The 16,542-nt window shown below is 43.2% G+C and overlaps 1 protein-coding gene across 1 annotated transcript in view; it reads left to right on the top strand.

Annotated features, from left to right (window-relative positions):
* The window catches only part of HECA (HECA ribonucleoprotein granule regulator), a 43,497-nt gene that overhangs the window by 790 nt on the left and 26,165 nt on the right, over positions 1 to 16,542 (top strand). Inside the window, exon 2 of the mRNA XM_027085025.1 lies at positions 24 to 148. Coding sequence (XP_026940826.1) covers positions 24 to 148 — 125 coding nt within the window. The remainder of the gene's footprint in view (positions 1 to 23; positions 149 to 16,542) is intronic.

Genomic DNA, 16,542 nt, shown 5'->3' with positions numbered 1-16,542 from the left:
TTTAAAGGAGAAAAATTTAACATGCTAGGAGCGGCGGCGGTGGGCGTGCCGGGCACCGGGGGCGCGGCGGGCGCGGGAGGCGCGGGGCCCGGCGCCGCGGCCGCGGCGGCCGCCGCGGGGACTGCAGCCGCTGGTGACGCCAAGAACGGTAAGACGGGGCCGGAGGGGCGAGCGCCAACTTACTCGCCGACGGGGACGGCGCGTCGGCGGGGCCCTGGGTGGCGCGGGCGATGCGTGGACAATGCGAGAGTCAGGAAGTGCTCACCCCGCCCCTCCGCCCCGCCGCGGCTGCCCCTTCCCGGTCCCCACGCCCGGCGGCGGCGATCGATCGGCGGCCCCGGCTCGGTGTCCGCGCGGCGCACAGGTCGCGCGCCCCGTGCAGCCTGCGCCCCAGACTCCAAGGGACTCCTGGGTGCCTGGCTGCGGCGGCGCTCCGCTCGGGCCCTGCCCTTCGTGCCCGCGCTGGCAAAGCCGAGCGTGTGCCCCGGACCGGGGAGAGAGAGAGGAAGGAAGGGAGGAAGGGAGGGAGGAAGGAAGGAAGGCAGGCAGGCAGGAAGGAAGGAAGGAAAGAAGGAAGGAAGGAAAAAAAGAGCTGCCCAAGTTGAGAAGAATGGTCCGATTGAAAACTTAGGCACCAGTTCCATCTTGCCTCTGCTCCCCTCACCCACCCGCCTTCCCCTCCCCAGAGTGAAGGAGAGCCTAAAATCCCAGAAAACCGAGGCTTGTTGTGTCGATTGCCACAGGTGAAGAGGCCCCAAGACATTTTTACTGTAGGGTGTGTGTGTGTCGCTGGGGGTGGGGGTGTGCTCTTTAATTCTCTTGCTCGCTTGAGGAAGGAAGAGAATCTGAACTTGACTTCCGTTCTCAGCCCGGAGTTAAAAAAAAAAATCATCCTCTATTTAATTCTGCTTCACATTTTTAGAAGGAAGCCTAATAATCTTAGGTAGTGCCTGAATGCACCTTTTGAGGGTGCATTTAAGGAATAGTGAAGATGTAACAGGATTGCTGTTGTCACTGCAGAGACATAATTTTAGTTATCGGGCAAACACTTTTTCGGAGTTGGACTGTTCTTTGAATTCCTCTGGTCAGGCAGTTTTTCAGGACAGGGAATATAGGTGTATTTTAATGAAGGGAGATTAGGTTCTTTATATCTGGCTTTTAACTTGTAGGTTTCAGCTTTTGAAGCCATTCTTTACGCAGATCACTCACTTTTTAAACAGGTTACCTGCACTTAGAAGAACCTGACAGTGATCTGAACAGAGGAGATTAAAGGTAGCCTGTTAGGAGCAGAACCTTAGGCCCCATTGGCTGTGTCTCTGCAATTTTGAAATGGGAAGTTTTTTTTTTTTTTTTTTTCCAGAAACATCCCATTTGTGAATGTTTGAAAATACAACTTTTGGCCAGACTGTATTCTCCATGTTCTTTTGTTTTCCTCGCTCTAAACTTCATTTTGGTATTGATGTGGCAAAAGGAAAGAAGACAGACTCCTGGCTCAGCCGTTTAGAGTTTTGTCATCTTGGGAAGGATGGTTTTTCTGAGCCTCAATGTCCTCACCTGTAAAATTGGGGAAAAGAATTATATACTCATTGTATTGGCTCCCTCATAAGGTTATTGTGAGGCTCAGAGTGTCCCTTCCCTACCCAGCCCCCAGTACTTGTTTTAAAGGCTTGTTACATTTGTAACAAGCTTAGTAAAGTTTCCCAAGAAAAGTAAGTGATCAGTGAATGACAGCTATCATTCACTCATTCAAAAGATATTAAACATTTACTGTGTTACAAGTGCTGTGTTAAGTATTAAAGGAGAGGTGGCAATCAAGAGAGGACATCTGCATGGGTCTGGTATTCCCAGGGTGTTTCTGGCTTACCCTGCTGTTTTATTGTCCGAGTGGAAGCTTCAGGTTGACTGTTTGCTCTTCTTCTTTCTCCAAAAGATTAGGCCACTTTAAGGCGGTGTGAGGAAATGTTTTTCTCGGGCTGGTGGTATCTCCTCATTCGTAAACATTAAGCTACTGGTTATGGTGTCCCTATTACTGCTCTCCTCTGAAGTGGCAATCTAAGGTATATTTAGCAGTTCTGTATATATCTGTGTGAAGGTATGTATTTCTGATTTGGAGCTTGTTTTATTAAATGAATGGGGTGGGGGGCAAAGAAGAAATGGGGCAAACACTGCAGTAATTACAGTTAGAGAAGGTACAAACTTGAGTTATGTTAGAGCAGTGAGTTGAATTTTATGTTGCCAAATTCTTGGTTCTGACCTGGTGTGAAGTCTCAGTGAATGATGCACCTTAATTTGAAGAACCTTTCACTGCAGTTGATGACAATTAACATAGATGCTGAGGCCTCCTGTGTGCAAAATTGGTAAATAAGGAAATTATAAATGCTTTTTTCTGTTGTTTGTTTTTTGCTGTTTAAAGCTGTGCTTTATAATGTAGGGGTGGGAGAGGTGCCATTGGTGAATTTTTAAAGGAAGGGGCAACTGATATGTGCAAGCTCTCAGAATCAACTGATAAGGCCCAATTATTTTTAAATTTAAAAATGACATTAATCAACTATTATGGTATTTCCAATTATATTTCAATATTTTATTTAGCTGTGACATTAGATTTTGTGATTATAAATATTACCAATCAAACAGTTATTCCAAGGGTGTAGTAAATCTACATTCTATTAATCTTTTAAACAGTTTGTTCTCACTGTTCGAGTCAGTTGTGATCTGCATCTGCAAACATGCAAACTTAATGACTTCACCTAAAGTTAATAGTGTTTGTTTGTAGTTGTATGGAGTTTATAGAATGGTTTTATGTCTTGTGGTTCTTGGGCAGCATGGACACCAGGGTAGGATAATATTAGTTCTTAGTTTTTCACTGTTAGTCAGTAGTTATAAATAACTACTGATTCTATAAAAAAAGATTTGCTAGTTAGGGAAAGCTTGGGGAAGCCAGGGCGGGGTTGTAATTGAAGGAGTTGAACTAGTTGCAGTTGTGCTCCTTGGGTAAGTTGCATGTCAATTGTAGGGACTTTATAGCCCTAAAAAGAAATTTATTAGTATTTTTAGAAATGAAGCTTTATTTTAGATATGAAGGTTTATTTTGTTTTTAGATATGAAGGTTTATGAAGATTTCTGTGGGGACTGGAGTAAAAGCGCTGTCCTCTTCCGATATAGTAAACATCTGTCTGCACATATTGCAACATTTTGATTGTAGGTGGACAAGACTTGCCAGTCATTATTTTTAGGATCTAGTAATCATGCAGTGGGTTATACCCGCGTAGTTTCATTCTGGAATTCTGGTTCCATTAGGCCACTGCTTTTTTGCTTGAGGCCTAAAAATATATGAACCTTGGTCGTAGTATCTACTTTTTAATGGGCCTGGATCCCAAGTCCTTTTATAAATTCCTGTTTTATGGATGACCATGGTTCACCACTCCACTCATTCCTGACTGCCACCAGAACCCCTGGGCTGCTGAGTTTGCCTTCATTCATTCAACAGTTCTTTGTAGTAGATGGAGTCAGTTTACCTGGTGATTGACCTTGCATTCAGTAGTCCTGGCTCCTCAAATTACTTGCTCTGTGATCTGGGGCAAGTCATTTGACTTCTCTGAGCCTCAGTTTCTGCATATTTAAAATGGGATTATAGTACCTACCCATACATATATAACAAGATATCTATATCTATTATGTATTATTTATATATACATATATACCCACACACACATATATATATACATATATATACACACACACACACAGCGACTGACTTATATGATATGAGCTTGCTAAGGGGTAGCCACTTGTCTTAGATTCTGGAAATAGCGTTTGAGACAAAGATTTACCTGCCAGAGGTTTACTGAATGTGTTCTTGGAATCGTTACTGGTGGGGGAGTGAGGGAAGCAGGGCCGGGCAGAGGGAGGAGTTGAACTGTGATGCAGTGATTACAGGTAGCTCTGGAGCTAGGATGGTCCTGCAGAGTTATCTTACCTTGAGGCATGAGGGCGGGCCCTCCTCCCCCTCCCCCGCCACGGACTGGTGAGTGACCTGGGGGTTGGCATCTCTTAGCTGGAGAAGAGGGAGTGACCTGGGGGGTGGCATCTCTTAGCTAGAGAGCCTCTGTGCAGAGGGAGCTGAGAGCCTTCAGTGGTGAGTGAAGGAGAGCTGCTGGTCATATTAGATTCCTCACTCAGACCACTAGTGCCATTCACCTAAAATGCAGGCATGGGATAAATAGTTCTCAGGAGCGACTAAATCTTCGCAGAACAGGCCAGGAGGTAACCATCATAATACAGTAACATTGTTTTGATGGAAAATGTGTTCTGAATTTCATACGTCTGCTTACAAATAGATTTTTGGAGTGCCACCTCTTCCCCGTAAACACGAATTGTATTTTTCTCATACTTAGGCCATCAAACACACTTTTATAGTCCTAGGTTTGTATTATATTTTAAATAGTTTCTCTTTTCAGGTGTTTACTTAAATGTTTACTACATTTATTTATTTATTTTTAAAGTTTCTTTATTTTATTTATTTACTTACGGCTGCGTCGGGTCTTCGTTGCTGCGGGCTTTCTCTAGTTGCAGCGAGCCGGGGCTACTCCACGGTGGTGCGCGTGCTTCTCATTGCCATGGCTTCTCTTGTTGCAGAGCATGGGATCTAGGCGCAAGGGTTTTAGTAGTTGTGGCGCGCCAGCTCAGTAGTTGTGGCGCACGAGCTTAGTTGCTCCGCGGCATGTGGGATCATCCCGGACCAGGGCTCAAACCCGTGTCCCCTGCATTGGCAGGCGAATTCTTAACCAGGGAAGTCCCTCTTTACTACATTTAAATTACCTATATCCATCAGAAGGAAAATGCAGAATGTTTGCCTGCTATTTATTTTAAAATCAAGGAATATTTATTTGAGGGTCTAAGATATATAGAACACCATTGTCCTCTTGGAGTTTTCTTACCTTATTTAAAAGTTAGTTTTTTATGTCTTTAAAAATATCTGCTGGCTTTAGACCTTGTCTTTTGAAATCCACCTTTGTAATGGAGATTGGTAGAAAATATTCCCTCATCCATCAAAGCTTCATGTTGTGTACTTTGTATATTATAGTAAGAACCATTCCATGCTCTGCTAATGGTGTCTTATGCACAGTCCTTACTCTTTCTCTTTTTACTTGTTACAGGACCTGAGCCTTCAATGTCAGCTTTCTTATAAGTCCAAGAATATATATCATTCCATAGAGAATTGAAAACAGGAGATAAAGTGGGAAATATCTTGCAGCTTAATCCTCCTATGAACTTACTGCAGGCTATTAGCTATGTACAATTTAAAGAGTTTGAAGGTATCAAAAGGAAGACTTTAGGAAAAAAGGTCTGTGTTGATTGATTTTGATCACCAGCTCCTTGGAATTTTTAAGGAGTTGATTTAATTAAAAATATTTCGTTATTTTATTATTTTGCCAGTAATAGAATGGGTGTAGTGGAAAAAAATTTTTTTAAAATAGAGAAGGTAGGCAAAGTTCTCTTTGACTTTCTAGTCAAGCATGTAATCCTACCACTTAGATCACCATTGTGATACATATTCTTATAGCCTTTTAAATTTTTTTCTTACAGACTTTTAAAAGTACATATACAGTTTTCAGGGAAAAAAAAGATCAGATCATATATTTTATAATCTGCTTTTAACACGTGTAATATTTTGTGGACATTTTAGCAGAACGGTAAATGCAGGTGCATCACTATTTTTAATGATTGCCTCATATGCCATCTTATGTCTGCATCTTGGATAAACTGATCATTCTGCTGTTGTTTGATCTTTACGTTCTTATTTGTACATCTCTGGGCATTATTCAGTTACTTCTTTAAGATAAATTCTTACCTGTAGACTTGCTGTGTCAAAGAATATGCACATTTTTATGACTTTTAATGAATACATGCTTACAGATTGCCCTGTGGAAGGGCTGTGGCCAGAGTGCCCTTTCCCCACAGCCTCTTCAGTTCCTAGTTCTTATTGTTTTAAAGGCATGCTGGAGAATTGCTGATACCCCCAAATGTAGCAGCAGTAGGAAGGCCCCATGTGGATCAAGAGCCTGGAGCAGATGCTGCCACGCTTTTTGAAGGCTGCATTTATTTCCCCTGTGCTCTCTAGTGATTTGCTGGCTCACAAGGATTCAACAAAGTACCTAATAATGGTGAATGACATTTTAGCAACTGGTGATAGTTAGTGAAGATGAAAGCATAAGCCTTTGAAATTCTGTCTGCACCATTATTCTAATCTTAAGAAGTAAGGCCTAGAATTTTTAAAGTTTTAGTCAAAAAGCATGCTGTTTCAATAGACCTAGGTGTAACCCAAGGTGCCACAACTTACTGGCAGAGTGACTTTGGGGCAAGTGACTTAACCTCTTTCAGCCTTCATTTTCTAAATGCAACCCTTTGGAATGTTTTTGCAGATTAAGAAAAACAGTGTATATGAAAGATCTTGGCATAGGGTCTGGCAGATATGGACACTATCAACAATATCTTTTATAAGTTTTGTGATTTGTTCAGCCTTATCCAATTACAAAGCTTGTTAAACTATTCTGTTGAAAACAGACACTGAGAGACAGTAAGATGGTTTCTGTGTTAATATAGAAAAAGACTGTGGTATCATACAGGTTCTTATTCAGGCATTGATTTCACTATACAGGGTCTTCTCTTCTTCCCTCATCATCTCTCTCTGATCATAGTTTACCTTGAAAAATCAGATGATTTAGCCAAAAGAAAAAAGTTAAAAACATAGTGTGAGAACAGTTTCCTCTTCCTTTCTTCATTCATTTATTTATCCATCTCATATGTTTTGAGTGCCTGCTATTTGTCAGGCACTGTGTCAGGCTCTGGCATTACAAGGACAGAAGAATTGGGCCTGGGGGCTTACGGTCTAGTTGGGAGTCTTTATGGAAATAAGTGCAAGTAGGTTATTGCGTGTACTACACAAGGGCAGCTGTGGAATAAAGAGCAGGAGCTTGTGAGCTGGTCACATACTGGATTAAAGCTGGGGATTGTGTCTGAGGACAGGGGCAAGTGAACTGAGCACGTGGAAGTGAAGGGTAGCTCAGAGGAGGTGAGGCACTGAGGGTGTTCTTTCGGGATGAGCCGGGGCTTAATATTATTGAGAAGTAAACAAAAGACCCTCCTCTCTCCCCAGGTAACACCTTGAAAGTTCATTCATTAGCTTGTGCTTTCGTTTGCTCATTCACTATTTTGTTTATGTATGCACTCATGCATTTACTAAACATTTATTATGTGCCTACTGTCTTCTATGACTGGAAGTGTAATGTCGAATTATACTTGGAGGCCTCAGAATCTGCACCCCTCTGGGCTTATGGTGGAGCTGGGACAGAGACATACAAACATCGGGAGGTGTGATAATGAGCTATGGGTGCCCAGTGGAAGAAAGGACTCGTTTCCTGGAAGAGGGGACATTTGAGCTGAGTGCTGCAGGAAGAGACGCAGTTAGCTCTGAAAGCAGAGGAAGGATGTTTCAGCAGGAGGTGGTGGGAAAGAGCCTTGAGTTCTGGTTGCTGCCAGGAGTCTGTGGCTGGTTTGAGGTACGGTGGTAGGACATGGGACTGGAAAGGGAGTGGGGCCAGACAGTCAAATCTGGATGTTTTCGTCACCAGTGCAGAACCATCCCTGAGGTTTATAAGCAAAGGCATGGTCAGCTGAGCCTGCAAGGGGGGATAATCATACGTTGTTGGCAAGCTTGTAAAGTTATTGTATATTTTAACAGAATGAGTATCTTTTGGCAATCTTCCTTTTAATACAGCTAATCAAGGTTTGGTGGTACAACTTGTTGCAGACTGTTGATTGTGATTTTTCAGTAAAGTAGTGGGCACACTGCACACACTGCCTTTCTGCACAGCAAGATGAAAGTGTCACAGCACCCAAGGCTGCTGTTTGGAAAGTCCGTCCTAATTTGTGGGCACCAGCATCCTGATGCTTTGCGAGCCATGGGAGGTTAGCTAATTGAGGTGAACTTCAGAGAACCTAACGCCAAGGGAGGACTTGGGGCCATCTGAACAGAAGGACTTTCTCTGGAGGGAGGGACTGTCCCTGTGGTTTATTTTTCATATCTTGGTAGAAGAGTATCTGTCTCTGTGCCAGGTTGGACTAATTATCTTTGTCATTTTATTTTTATCCTCATCGAATCAGTTTTAAAACGATAAACTGGGGCTTCCCTGGTGGCACAGTGGTTGAGAGTCCGCCTGCCGATGCAGGGGACACGGGCTCGTGCCCCGGTCCAGGAGGATCCCACATGCCGCGGAGTGGCTGGGCCCATGAGCCACGGTCGCTGAGCCTGTGCGTCCAGAGCCTGTGCTCCGCAACGGCAGGGGCCACAACAGTGAGAGGCCGCAAAAAAAAAAAAAACAGAAACAAATGATAAACTGGTGAGGGGGGATGTCATTGTTTTCTACAAAGTGACTATGTGTTTTTTTTGTTTGTTTGTTTTGTTTTGTTTTGGCGTGTACGCGGGCCTTTCACGGTTGTGGCCTCTCCTGTTGCGGAGCACAGGCTCGGGACGCAGGCTCAGCGGCCATGGCTCACGGGTCTAGCCGCTCCGTGGTATGTGGGATCCTCCCAGACCGGGGCACGAACCCGTGTCCCCTGCATCGGCAGGCGGACTCTCAACCACTGCGCCACCAGGGAAGCCCTGACTATGTGTTTTAAATCTGTGTGTTTCAGAAGGCTTCCACTTCTCAGTGGTTGGTGAAATAGTAACTTGCTTTATTTAATCAACAGGATGCTTTAGCTTGATTGTATTTGAGAGGTTTTTATAAACTGGCAAAAAATAAGTAGCATTTTTAATACTTAATAATTATATGTTCTGATTTATCAGAAGTAGAAAGAAAAAACAAATTATTTCTGCTAAATTATACTTAAGAGGATAATACTTGAAAACAATAAGAATTAGAAATGAAAGATATTAAGAGGAAATTTAAAGAAAAGTGAAGGAAGAGGAAAACCTAAAAATGAAGTGTTAACTGTTAATCTTATAACTGTTTAGAATAATTAATAAAAATGTTAGCATGGTTCTCATATGCACATATAGTGCAGTGTATTTCACTGAATTAAATTGTCAGGGAGGAAAAACTTTACCCTCTTAGGCTTATGGATTTGGGCCCTGCAAATTAAACTGACAAAAGACAGAGCAGCAAGAGAAAAGACAGATTTACTCACAGAAGAAATGTGACTCAAAGGGGTGGTTATAATTTGTGGCTTATATACCATCTTAATAGGTGAAGGGGAGGGGAGAAGGGCACTTCTAGGAAAATGAGTGGCTTCTTAGAGTAGGAGAGGGGGAGAAAGGACACCTATAGAAAACAAATGACTTTTTTTTTTTCTGGTACGCGGGCCTCTCCCGTTGTGGAGCACAGGCTCCAGACGCGCAGGCTCAGTGGCCATGGCTCACGGGCCCAGGCGCTCCGCGGCATGTGGAATCTTCCTGGACCGGGGCACGAACCCGTGTCCCCTGCATCGGCAGGCGGACTCTCAACCACTGCACCACCAGGGAAGCCCACAAATGACTTTTTGAAAAGATAAATGGGCCCTAAGAGAATAGATGGGCGATGATAGTTTCGTGACAATGTCTGTTTAGGTGTGGTGTGGAGAGTTATCTCTGGTGGTAAAAGTCAGTCTTCCCAGGTTGCTTTTTGGGAGGGGCTTTATGACAATTGAGTTCTTTTGAGAGGCTTTGCTTTTAGGCAGATAAGCGATTTCAGGAACTCAAATGCCTTAAGTTCAAAATAATTTTTAGCCCACACTGGCATATTCTGGACCCCTTCAAAATTTGTTGCAGTTCAGTATCACCCCTGTAATACCAGTTACAGATAGATAGCAAAAGATAGTGTCATAAATCCGGATTTCTATTTTTCATTTTATTGGAAATTTATTAGAAATAGATGGCCTTAAGGCATATGCCTTTATAAAACTGATAGAATGACTGTAGGCAAAAGTTAGCAGGGTATCAAGTTGCTCCTATAAGTGACGGAGATATTTGTCTCCCTCACTTAAAAAATGGATGTTTTTCCCAGGGGTTAGCATAGGTTTGATATCTTAGATGATGTCCCTTCAAGTTATAAAAGCATCTCAGGAGAGTCTTTTGATGCTAGTGTTGAAACTAAATCACAAACTGTTTTAGGTTTCTAAATGAGCACTCCTGTGTGATGACTATGTCAATATAATATTTAGTAGAACTGTAGTATTACAACATAACTTCTTATTAAAGTGACACATTACTTGTTATGCCTGACAAACCTCAGTGTCTGGGCAGAAATGGAGACTGGGGTATGGGGGGAATCAAGGTCTGGCTATTTTTGTTTGTTTGTTTGTTTTTTGCGGTACGCGGGCCTCTCACTGTTGTGGCCTCTCCGGTTGCGGAGCACAGGCTCCGGACGCGCAGGCTCAGTGGCCATGGCTCACGGGCCCAGCTGCTCCGTGGCATGTGGGATCTTCCCGGACCGGGGCACGAACCCGTGTCCCCTGCATCGGCAGGCAGACTGTCAACCACTGCACCACCAGGGAAGCCCAAGGTCTGGCTATTTTTGATTGGCAACAGGTGCAGTCTGTAATCTGAGAGGCTGAGTCTGGGATGCTTGGTGACTGTCGTTAACGAACAGACACAGTGCTGCCAGAAGCCATGGAGAGAGCCTGACACTGGGAAACGGGAAGCATGCTTCCGTGGTAGAGGCAGAAACAAGCACGTCTGATACACAGGGCAGCTCCAAGAATTCTTCTGTTTCCAACTCCTCAGATCTGTTCTTATTGGGCAGTGCTTATATGTTGGAGTTAACGTTAGCCCTATAATGATATGGTTCCACTGTATTAGGCATTTAGTTTTACAAATGCTGACGATGTGTTGCAGTTCAGTAGGAAATTAGGTAAGATACCTGGATGGTAGGTGTGTTGGGGCTACAGAACCCATGGACCCATAGGAAGGAGGAGAAGCTGTTGCCAGCGACAGGAACAGTGATGATGCTGACTCCCTTTATGGAGTGCTGACTGGAAGCCAAGCGGGACACCTAGCCGTCTGCGGTCTGCATTGGAGGATGGTGGCATTGAGCTCCAGGGAAGCCTCCTTCCCTTTTTGCAGAAAAGGCACACTCGTGTCCGAGAGATGTGCCTGACCCTGCTGTGGCAGTTGGATCCTATGTGATACTGGCTCCATCTTGACTGATACGCAGACATGTGTATGAATAATGAACAAGTATTTAAGTAGAGGGCTTAAATTTAGTATAAAACCATTAAGGAGGCAATAGGGCTATTTAAATTACTTTTAGAAGGCCTCATGCTTATTATTCTGGTACTTGAACTGAAATTGAATTTGTGAAACAAGAAAACACTTGACCAAGGAAGCACTTAGCTGACACATCGTACGCTCCTGGTCGTATGCTCCTGTCAATCTGATCCTTCTTGTTATGACACGAGGACTTCCTGGTCTTGGGATTGTGGCGATAGTGAACATTTGAACTGATACTTCCTGTTCTTAATGGATCACAGTTCATAGTGAGGATGCGATTATCTTCTTTAGGCTACAGTCCTAGAAGTGAGATCACTGGTCAGCAGGCGTGTGACTTTCAAGGCTTTGATACATGTTGCCAAACCGCTTTCCAGAAAGGGTTTCCCTGTTTCCACTAATGCTGGCCCTGCATGGAGTGCTGCTTTCTTCTCACCCTTCCACAGGGATTTTGATAGCCATTTTCACCTTTGCCAATCAGATAGATGAAAAATCACATCTCGCTGTAATTTTTATCTGCATTTATTGGATTGCCAGCCAAATGAATGTCTTTTTATATGTATATGATTCATTTGTATTTTTTCCGTTTGTGATTTTTGTCCATTTTACTGATGGGATAGTTGTATTCTCATTGTTCTAAACAAGGTCATTTTATATTTAGGATACTTTTTGACATATGTTTCCCCTGGCTTATTGTTTATCTTTTTGCCTTGTTTAAGGTGTTGCTGATTAGACATGTTACAATTTTGTATGATCACAGAACATCCACATAGAGATAGAACCTCAAGAGAAAGGGGAGAGTGGAGAAAGTTGTCTGTGAAATTACTTGTAGGAAAAGCAGTTTGGGCCTGGCATCAGGGTAGTGACTGAGTTCATTTGGGTATCAGTGCACAGTAATGCTGTTACATTTGTGAGGGTCTGTTTCCTTTTTGTATTTAATTTGCAAAGCTCTGTTTCTCGGAATTGGTTACAGTTCCTGCCGCCCTCCTTGACCTACTCCCTGACCACTGCTGTCTGGTTGACAGCTGAAGCTCCTGTGCTCAACACCTGTCATTTCCTGCGCATTCCTAAAATCCCCTGCGGTTTTTATTCGAGCCAGTTCCAAGGACTTTGAAACTTGTAGATAAAGGCTTGTTATTTACTTATCGCCTCTGCTACAAACTGAGGCCTCTTAAGGCTAAATTACCCATAACTTCCTTGTGATAATGAACTTAAATCCTGAATCATAAGAAAGTTCTCACTTTTGTCTTTCTGGCACTTGTGCTGAAATTACATTTCTGTGTTAGTAAAATGAGAATGTGGTACTGAATTGAACCAAGAGTTTATTTGCACCCTGTGTGTCACGCTGATCCAGTCTGCCCTGTGCTTCTCAAATGTCTGTGGCTTGGAAGAGGTTCCCAAACGCATTGCTTGTTTAAAGAGTGTGAGATTTGAGAGACACAGGTCATAGCTTGAGGTCTGCCATTTTGCAAGGCTGATGAACCTTTCTGACCCCAACTATTCTTATCTGTGGAAAACGAGGATAACATGTTATTGTTTGTGACTAACTCTTTGCAAAAAAAACCATAGATCTGTTTGAAAAAGCAAATGGTTGTGTCATGATTTGGGGTTTTTTAGTGTTTTCTAGTTGGGTGTTTGTTTTTTGTTTGTCATGTGGTGGTGTGGCTGCTTCCCTTAGTGATGAATGCACACTCCGATTTGTTGAAAGAACCCAGGGCCAACCTGGGCTTTGCCCCACAGAGTTTGAAGTGAATGTTACTCTTCCAAAATCCTTATTCTGCTTCCTTGGGGGAGCCTTTAGTTTCTCTACAAGTTCAGGTCTGGGAGCTCTCGCTATGTGGATTTTCCCAGAGAATATGCAGTGCTCACCTGCTGGTCTCAGGGCAAGCCCAACTCCTTGAGTGAGCTCCTTCTAGAGTTTCTGACCCCACTGTGGGGAAGGACTGTGGAGGCTGAAGCCTTTGGGAGGATGCTTTCACCAGCCTGAGGAGAGCTGACTTGTGTATGGTTTTGTTGTGATCTGTGAATCATCTGTCCCCAGGTTTCATTATAACCGCAGACTGTATTGTGATGTTAACCATTTGATTAACAGAGCCTTACTTTTGGCCTGTTGTACTTCATGATTTACACTGGTGTGCCTGTATCTGTAATCACACTTTCTTTAGTTTGTATCTGCGTTCACTTCAGGCCTTTCTGCTCTTTATCTGCCTCTAGGGTCCTATGGAGTGGGACCATGTGGAGTTTGTGGGTCCTATGGAGTTTGTGTTGTAAAAGCACGTGGAATGCTTACTTAAGACTTTCAGTTGTTTCCTTACCTCCCTTTCACATTTTGCGTTTTAAATGTTTAAAGAATTGTGAATGTACCAAACCGTATTATGGATTTTATCAAAATAACTTCTTCAGGCACGTGATACTGGGTATGTATCTGTATCAGTGTGTTTATGTAAATGTATGGATGTGTTTTTTAAAATCATTGTTTTTCTTGGGATTTGGTCGATTAAAAACAAGCCTCCTCTTTGAGATAGTCAGATTTGAAATTTTTGACTTTGGAATATATTAGTTTTCCTCATAATTTATTTTTTAATGTTCCATGAGATATGTGATCTAAAGATGACTTGGAAGAATTTTTAAAGAATTAATTTGAAATGTTTTTCTCTTGACAGATTTGGAAAAACTGTTTAGAATTCATATGCAATATAATCATATACATTTGTATATATGTATATATTTTAATAGAACTATATTTAACTGGACAAATTCTCTTATGGCAAAAGACAAATTTCTCGATATTTTTGGCTGTGTTGGGTCTTCGTTTCTGTGCGAGGGCTTTCTCTAGTCACGGCGAGGTGGGGCCACTCTTCATCGCAGTGCGCGGGCCTCTCACTAACGCGGCCTCTCTTGTTGCGGAGCACAGGCTCCAGATGCGCAGGCTCAGTAGTTGTGGCTCACGGGCCTAGTTGCTCCGCGGCATGTGGGACCTTCCCAGACCAGGGCTCGAACCCATGTCCCCTGCATTGGCAGGCATATTCTCAACCACTGTGCCACCAGGGAATCCCTTCTGGATATTTTTGGTAACTCTTTTATAAATGAGTTTAGAAATGAATAGTTTAGAAATGAATCGTGTTTTTTAATAAATTTATTTATTTTATTTTATTTTTGGCTGCGTTGGGTCTTAGTTGCTGCGTGCAGGCTTTCTTTAGTTGCGGCGAGCTGGGGCTACTCTTTGTTGAGGTGCTCGGGCTTCTCATTGAGGCGGCTTCTCTTGTGGAGCACGGGCTCTAGGTTTGCGGGCTCAGTAGTTGTGGCTCGCAGGCTCTAGAGTGCAGGCTCAGTAGCTGTGGTGCATGGGCTTAGTTGCTCCGTGGCATGTGGGATCTTCCCGGACCAGGGCTTGAACCCGTGTCGCCTGCATTGGCAAGTGGATTCTTAACCACTGTGCCTCCAGGGAAGCCTAGAAATGAATAGTTTTGAGTCTTTGAAAATAGTCATACTATGAAATTATATCTGTGTTCCACAAAAGTTAGTAATTGGAAAAGGAATGAATGTCTAGTTATAATGACATCATTGGCTTAATATATCACTGGGCTCTAAACGTCGAGCTTCCTCTGCAGTAGGAACTTTTATGGCATGCTCTCCTGAAAACAAGTCATATTATAACAGCTGTGTTGAGTGTGTATATATGGTGAACTACTGGGCTTGGACATAGACATAATTTATTTTTGAGTTTCATTTTCACTTTTACTGAGGTCTGTATAAGACTTAGACACGCCTCTCCTTTGACAAGTCTTTCCTTGTTGCAACAGATTCTATAAGTTGCTTGTTGGTTGCTGATGCATCATTTTAGAAATAGGCTGAGTGGTGTGGCCCACAGGCAAAAGCTTTGTCTTTTCTCCCTAGATCACAGCAGAGGGACGGCCAGTGTGGGAAGGATTGCTGTAAAGCAGGGGTCCCCAAACTCCGGGCCGTGGACTGGTATCAGTGCCGGCCTGTTAGGAACTGGGCCGTGCAGCAGGAGGTGAGCGGTGGATGAGTGAGCGAAGCTTCACCTGCCGCTCCCCATTGCTCCCCATCGCTCGCATTATCGCCTGAACCAGTCCCCCCCACCATCTATGGAAAAATTGTCTTCCAGGAAACTGGTCCCTGGTGCCAAAAAGGTTGGGGACCACTGCTATAAAGTATTTTCCCAGGTTTATTTTGATGGGAAGGCAGGGGAGCTGAAAGAGTATATTTTTCAGGGAGTTCAGCAGGACAGAAAAAGCACGTGGAAAACAAAGGAGTGTAAGGATTTAGTTTAGTTTAGGGTACAGATAGAGTACGGAAATGAATTTAACCATGTTGTGCTGGGGGTTTATTGATTTACATACAGTAGTAACCCTAAAAATCTTCTTGGGGGTTGGCATGTTGACCCAAACAGGATTCAGGAGAAGCAGGTTGAGCTTCTGTTTCTCAACATCAGTGCTCTTTCTGCTGCCCTATTCGATAGTCTCCATACTGATAGAGTGCCGTTTCTTTACATGCTTTCCAAAAAAAGTTGCTTTATTCTCATTAAGAAACGAGTAAGCCTTTGCTCATGGTTTATTTATTTATTTATTTTTTGAAATTAGCAGTTCTGTTAGCTAGAGTAGATTTACCTCATTGTCTATCTTTGTTTTTAAGGAGTGCAAAGATTGGGAAACCTTTATATTGTAATTGGGTGTAAACACTTGCTTTTTTAAATAAATGTATTTATTTCATTTATTTTATTTTTGGCTGTGTTGGGTCTTCATTGCTGCATGTGGGCTTTCTCTAGTTACGGCGAGTGGGGGCTACTCTTCATTGCGGTGCACGGGCTTCTCATTGCCGTGGCTTCTCTTGTTGCGGAGCACGGGCTCTAGGAGCGCGGGCTTCAGTAGTTGTGGCTCGTGAGCTCCGGAGCACAGGCTCAGTAGTTGTGGCGCATGGGCTTAGTTGCTCCGCGGCATGTGGGATCTTCCCGGACCAGGGCTCGAACCCGTGTACCCTGCATTGGCAGGCTGATTCTTAACCACTGCGCCACCAGGGAAGCCCTAAGCACTTGCTTCTTTAACTTGACTTTCTGTAGACCTAGTCTTTAAATAATTCTGAGGATTAATATGGACACTGACCATATTGAATAAACTTTTGTGTAACCAGATCATAGTAAGCAGTTCTATAATTTTGAATGAGACACTATTCCAAATTATAGAACTACTTACTATGATCTGGTTACACAAAGCTGTTGGTCACTGCCTCCTCTCCTTATAAACTGGCTCTGTGTTCTTTATTGATCTGTGTGCAGT

Source organism: Aethalodelphis obliquidens, unplaced genomic scaffold, assembly GCF_003676395.1.
Source record: "Aethalodelphis obliquidens isolate GAN/ISIS:26980383/991018 unplaced genomic scaffold, ASM367639v1 scaffold3, whole genome shotgun sequence".
Lineage (NCBI taxonomy): Eukaryota > Metazoa > Chordata > Mammalia > Artiodactyla > Delphinidae > Aethalodelphis > Aethalodelphis obliquidens.
This window is presented reverse-complemented; position numbering and strand designations above follow the sequence as displayed.